The 6,814-nt window shown below is 43.2% G+C and overlaps 1 protein-coding gene across 1 annotated transcript in view; it reads left to right on the top strand.

Annotated features, from left to right (window-relative positions):
- The first annotated feature begins 1,715 nt into the window (after window positions 1-1,715).
- The window catches only part of LOC111670569 (NACHT, LRR and PYD domains-containing protein 3-like), an 8,794-nt gene continuing 3,695 nt past the window's right edge, over window positions 1,716-6,814 (top strand). Inside the window, exons 1-4 of the mRNA XM_023427327.2 lie at window positions 1,716-2,158; window positions 3,005-4,844; window positions 5,748-5,921; window positions 6,073-6,246. Coding sequence (XP_023283095.1) covers window positions 1,786-2,158; window positions 3,005-4,844; window positions 5,748-5,921; window positions 6,073-6,246 — 2,561 coding nt within the window. The 5' untranslated portion in view covers window positions 1,716-1,785. The remainder of the gene's footprint in view (window positions 2,159-3,004; window positions 4,845-5,747; window positions 5,922-6,072; window positions 6,247-6,814) is intronic.

Genomic DNA, 6,814 nt, shown 5'->3' with positions numbered 1-6,814 from the left:
CTGTGTACTGACTGGCGTAGTGTGTGTTGTCTCAAATCAAACACAGCTGTTGTGCACTTACCAGAAATTATGATCACAACATGTGACCACAATCATCTCTCACCAAACCTCTTCTTTGTGCACAAGTTAAAAATGAGTGTTTTACTGTCCCATGTGTCTGTTACATCCAACATGGAGACATTGGGCACTACACTCTGCACAGATGTCTCCACCTTCCTCTGCCGCCATTTTCACAAGTTTGAAAATACGTTAGTGGGAGCTCACACTCCACTTCTGAACTATCTGTCTTAGTTCAGTGTGTTAGCATGCTAACATTAGCTAACTAGCAGTAAACACAGTGTCCCGCTGAGGCTGATTGGTTCTGCAGGTGTTTTGTCATGAACCAGTTCTAATGTTGACCTGATGGTGGCGCTGCAGGAAAAGTCAGTTTGATTCATCGTCTGGGAACATGAATGTTTGTATTAATTCACATCATTTTAAATCATCTTCTCAGATTTTGAATCGATTCACAAATGATTGTTGTGATAATAATCATAATAATAATGATAATAATTTAAACTAACTGAACAACACAGTCCACACTCTACAGTAAAACCTAAATACTATTCGGATTTAATATTTTAATAAAAGCTTTTACCAGATGAAGTGTTCAGTGATACTTGGTGCTCATCACCAGAGACAAGACCAGACAACCAGCACACACCTGTTCCCCACCCACCACCACCATAACAGAAGGCTATAAAATGTATTCTGGGTAAATATTAGACTTTAATGTTCAGTCTGATGTCAAACCAACAACTGATCATCAGTTAATACACAACCACAAGAGGACGGCCCACTAACACACACACACACACACACACACACACACTCTCACACACACACACTCTCACACACACACACACACACCACAAACTGATGAAACATAAAACTGGAATGTGTGAACATACAAACAAAAAGCAGCTCATTATTGACACTTCACCATTAGAGACAGGAGCTCCAGATCCTGGTCTAGAGAAGAATCTGTGACACTGGCCCGGATCTGGCCCAGATCTGGCCTGTTGGTTGGGACCACTTTGTTAATGAACATCATCTGCACAGCAGTAATGAGATAAACATGTAAAATCATGTACCATGGAAACAAGACAGGACCCAGAGCAGAACCCTGTGGTACACCACACAGCTGAGGTGCAGATGAGGAGACATGGTTACCAATGGCAACCAGTGGCCACTGAAACAGCCCAATAACAGAAGTGGGAGGAGCTGACCCAGAGAGGACGCTGTAGCCGTGGTGAGAAACACGTTTAAGGTCCAAAAATGTTATGCTAGTAATAGTTAGCAGAGACATGCTCTGTCAGTAGACCAGGAGTCATGTGACACTTTAGTCTTCAGACCTGAGCAGAAGAAGCACTGAGGCTGGATCTACTGCAGCTGGGAACACATCCTGTTTGTTCACACAGTCATGTGTTCTGTAGACTGTAAATAAAGATGGACGTTACCTCTGTGACATCACCCACAGGTTTCTGAAGCTCAGAGTGAGCTGCTCCATTGTCGTCATCTTGGCAGTGTCTGAGAAGCTACAGACCAAAACAGTTTTTGTACCAGGCTGTAAACATTTTAACATGGGAGTCTATGGGGACTGACTTACTGTTGGAGCCAGACTCTAGTGGTCGTTAGAGGAACTGCAGCTTCTGGTTCTTCAGTGTTGATGCTTCATGTTTCAACCCTGGTTCTGTATGAAGACTCTCCTGAAGTTAAACAGGTCTTTATGAATGAACATGTCTGATGTCTGTTGGGCTTTATTGTGACTCAGTGTCAGCTGATGTCAGGTGCATCACTCTCTTCAGGTTGACTGTTTTTCCTGATTTTAACAGGGGGGGCGTGATGACATCACAGGTCCTGTTACACACCCTGGAAAATTTGAGAAAAGATGAATTCCAGAAATTCAAATGGCATCTGCAGCAGGGCGACGGCTCCAAGGGATACCCCTCCATCCCAGAAGGCAGGCTGGAGGAGGCGGAGATGTGGAGGACAGTGGATCTGATGGAGCAGACCTACACAGCTCCTAAAGCTGTGGAGGTGACCAGGAAGATTTTAAAGAAGATCAACAGGAATGATCTGGTGCTGAGTTTGTCTGACGCCAAGTCGGCAACAGAAGGTCAGTTCATCCAGTAGAATTGCCGTTTGAATCTTTATTCCCAATTTCCTGGGACCAGTTCCACAGAGACTAGTCAGACTGGTCTGTAGTGCTGGTCCAGATCAATCTGATGTTAATCAGAAAAATAAAGACTGACTCATTTTAAGACGGACACATCAGACACCTTACCCCCAGGCTAACTCAGGTCCAAGACCAATGTTACCATGGTAACAATCAATGACACCTGTGCTGATCAGCAGCACCAAACAACAAGAAACAGGAAAACACGACTCAAACTGTGGTTTGTTAACATTGTTATGGAGCTAAGAGAAGAGAAAGAGTTTTTCTTTTTAATTCTTGGTCAGTTATTGGTGAAGTATTTCATGTCGATTGATCAGCTGTGTGAGTGTCAGATGCTCTGACCATCTGCTGAACACTGTGCTGACGTTTCCTGACAACAACAGGAGGATGAAAGCGCGCTGCACTTCTTTAATGTAATTTTAAAGAGTTTTTTGTCTGCTAGCAACTGTGTGAGACGATACAGGTGAGATGTTCACAGGTATCACAAGCACTAATGGCAGCAAACAAACAGTCTCCATGGAAACTGTAGAATTTTACCGCTGTAAAAACTCTTTCACTGCTTTGAATACCTTAAGGTTTTTCCTTAACTAGGAAACCTTTTAAGAGATGCTGTGCAACACCCTTAGATACCTCCCTCAGCTAATGAGAAATTCAACCTTAAGTGTCAGACTTAAACTTAAGGTGTTTTGAACCTTTAGGGACAAAATTCCATGTTTACAGTTGAGAAAATGCAGACTAATACTTCCTGTCTCTCTCTGTGTTTGACTGTGTTGTTGATGGTTCCAGTTCCAGAGCCTCGGATCATCACGTATTACCAAGCCAAGCTCCAGTCAAATCTCCATGACAGCTTCATGTGTGCAAGAGAGGGCTGGGCTCAGAAGAAGGATGAGCAACGTCTGATCGATATCTACACGGAGCTGTGGGTGACGCCCGGTGGCGACGTACACATCAACACTCAGCACGAGGTCAGACTGATCGAGAAAGCTGGAAAACAAACGGAGACAGAGAAACCGATTAAACCGATTGACATGTTCAAACACCCCTCTGGAAAATACAGACCCATACGAACTGTGCTGACCAATGGGATCGCAGGAATTGGAAAAACATTCTTTGTGCAAAAGTTTTTGTTGGATTGGGCTGAAAAAAGACCCAATGAAGATGTGCATCTGATTTTCCCATTCACCTTCCGTCATCTGAACTCACTGAAGGGGAAAGTGTGCAATTTAGCAGAGCTCATTCATAAATGTATCCCAGCCACCAAACACATCAGTGACGACGCTCTTACCTACATCTTTACAAACATGGAGGCGTCAGGAAACACCAACTATGACAAGAGTGAATTCAAGCTTCTGTTTATTTTGGACGGACTGGACGAGAGCCGCCTTCAGCTGGACTGCTCGACCAATGAGAAGCAAGTTGGAGACTTTGATGTGATGCGGTCGATGTCTTTGGACGTTCTGATGACGAACCTAATCAAGGGAAATCTGCTTCCCTCCGCTCGCCTCTGGATAACCACACGACCTGCAGCAGCCAATCAGATACATTCTGATTTTGTTGATGTGGTGACAGAGGTCAGAGGGTTCACTGACCCACAGAAGGAGGAGTACTTCAGGAAGAGGTTCGGAGATGAGGAGCAGGCCAGCAGCATCATCTCCCACATCAAGACATCACGAAGCCTCCACATCATGTGCCACATCCCAGTCTTCTGCTGGATCACTGCTACAGTTCTGGAGGAGGTGATGAAGACCAGAGAGGGAGGAGAGCTGCCCAAGACCCTGACTGAGATGTACACATTGTTCCTGGTGTTTCATATTGATCAGACAACAAAGAAGTACGGAAAGAAAATGAAGTACATTGAATCGTTAGCAAAACTGGCTTTTCAGCAGCTGGAAGAAGGCAAAATCATCTTCTATGAAGATGATCTGAAAGAGAGTGGCATTGACGTCAGTGGAGCCTCAAAGTACTCTGGTGTGTTCACTGAGATCTTTAAAGAAGAGCGAGGGAGGAAAGATGAGGACAAGATATTCAGCTTTGTCCATCTGAGCGTTCAGGAGCACCTGGCAGCTGTTTACGTGAGGATGTGTCTCATTAAACACAACAGGAATGTAATGTCTGAGCCACGAACAACTTCTCAACGACTGTGGACTACTTTCACTCGATTGCCTGCGGCAGAGGTCCACAGGATCGCTATCGACAAGGCTTTACAGAGTCCAAATGGACACCTGGACCTGTTCCTCCGTTTCCTCCTGGGTCTCTCACAAGAACCCAGTCAGAAACTCCTTCCAGAACTGCTCAAAAACAAGAGAAGTCGCTCAGAGACCAATCAGGAAACAGTCCAGTACATCAAGAGGAAGATAAATAAGAATCTGTCTCCAGAGAAAAGCATCAACCTGTTCCACTGTCTGAATGAACTGAATGATCGTTCTCTAGTGGAGCAGATCCAACAGTCGCTGAGATCAGGAAGTCTCTCCACAGATAAACTGTCTCCTGCTCAGTGGTCAGCTCTGGTCTTCATCTTACTGTCCTCAGAAGAAGTTCTGGACGTGTTTGACCTGAAGAAATACTGTGCTTCAGAGGCGGCTCTTCTGAAGCTGCTGCCAGTGGTCAAAGCTTTAAAAAAAGCTCTGTAGGTGTTCTGATATTTACTGACTAACTAAACTTAACTAAAGCCATGTGCAGCTAATAAGTGTAGGACTAATTCAGCTGATGGATTTGTTAATCTAACTGAAAAATCTATCAAATTGTGAATCCAATAAACCACGGTAGATGCTGTAATGCTCTAATATCTCTAGTGTCTAATGTAACATCACAGCAGTGTTTCCGCTTTCAGTTGAACTTGCAACAGAATGCATGAAGAGAAATTCCTCTCGTATTAAACTCAGTGATCCCAAGAACAAAAATGTCCAGTTGTCCAGTATTTGATCAGAGAGAAACACTGGATATTTCTTTCAGTGTCCTTTAGTGTGTCATGACGAAGATAAATGTCCTTACCCCATCTCCTCCCCACTGGAGTCCCCCAAGGTTTGGTACTGGGACCCCTCCTCTTTCTCATATACACCACCTCCTTGGGTCCAATTATCCACTCAAGCATTCTCATATCACCACTTTGCAAATGATACCCAGCTGTACCAAAAGGGTTAACACCCCTTTGTTTTTCAAATAAACTGGAAAAATCAGTCAAATTATCATAATCCATAATAATACTAATGGTTGTCAAAGTTTACTTTTGATCCCAAATGCCCAGTCCAGTCAAACTCCAAAGAAAATGTCCAAACTCAGAAATTTAAGGGACAGATCATGCAAACAGTATAATTGAATATAAACAAAATGACAGAGTCAAATATGACAAAAACATATAATTAGCTGCTAACTCTTTAATGTATCACAGGTAAACTAGTTTTTCTCCTGTAGTAGACAGTTGCGCTGCAACAGTCAGAAGTGTCGACATAGAAACTACGTCTTCACATCATTTAGCCATCACTTCAACCATCAATGATTAAAGTCCCTGTTGTCACTAACTCTCCTTCAGGCTGAGTGGTTGTAACCTCTCAGAGAGAAGCTGTGAAGCTCTGTCTTCAGTCCTCAGCTCCCGGTCCTCCAGTCTGAAAGACCTGGATCTGAGTAACAACAACCTGCAGGACTCAGGAGTTGACCAGCTGTCTGCTGGACTGGAGAGTCCAAACTGTAGACTGGAATCTCTCAGGTGAGGAATGATCACATTTATAAGGTTATAGTGTCACATCCCTCTTCAGACTCTGGTTTGACAGCGTAACTTCCAAATATGCTGTAAAATAAACAATAAAATCTACATTAAATATAAAGAGATATTTTCACATATGTACTGTCATTTTCAGACTGAGCTGCTGTAACCTCTCAGAGAGAAGCTGTGAAGCTCTGTCCTCAGTCCTCAGCTCCAGCTCCTCCAGTCTGAAAGACCTGGACCTGAGTAACAACGACCTCCAGGACTCAGGAGTGAAGCTGCTGTCTGTTGGACTGGAGAGTCCACACTGCGTACTGGAGAGTCTCAGGTGAGCCAGAGGTCACACATTGCAATCTGAAAGTCATTGTTTCACATATTTTCTCAGATTCTGAAAGCATGTACAATGCCCATTCATTCATTCTATAACCACTTAACATCTGTTTAATCTTGTTTTTGTCACTGCAGCACTTCTTTAAAATGGTGTTTACATTTCTGACCTGATTTTACCTTGATTTGATTTATTTAAATATTAGTTTTGTTGTTTTTAAATGATAATTTAATGTCGTCTTCATGTTGTATTTTAATGTATGTTCATGCCTCTGTGAAGCTCTTTGAACTGAGTGAATGTCTGCACAGGGTTGAATTATATATATATCTGTGGCGGCTGCTGGTCTTATAATGAGGGGAAGCTAATTTTTCGGCCTACATCATAAAATGTGTCCGTTTATTTAAATGTAAATTCGCAGAGTGACAGAAGAGAGTCGCCAAACACAACGCTAGTTGTTTTTAACAAAGACAAAGTCGCTGAGGATCAGTAACGTCGCCAGATCAACTCCGAACGACGGAATGAAAAACTTGAAAACTGCTCCGGTGGATGCTTATACTTCAAGATCACT

This window comes from Seriola lalandi, unplaced genomic scaffold, assembly GCF_002814215.2.
Source record: "Seriola lalandi dorsalis isolate HSWRI2012SDOR001 ecotype SW California unplaced genomic scaffold, Sedor1 jcf7180002054858, whole genome shotgun sequence".
In the NCBI taxonomy this organism is placed as follows: Eukaryota; Metazoa; Chordata; class Actinopteri; order Carangiformes; family Carangidae; genus Seriola; species Seriola lalandi.
Note: the sequence above shows the minus strand (reverse complement) of the source record. Positions and strands in the feature narration are given on the sequence as shown.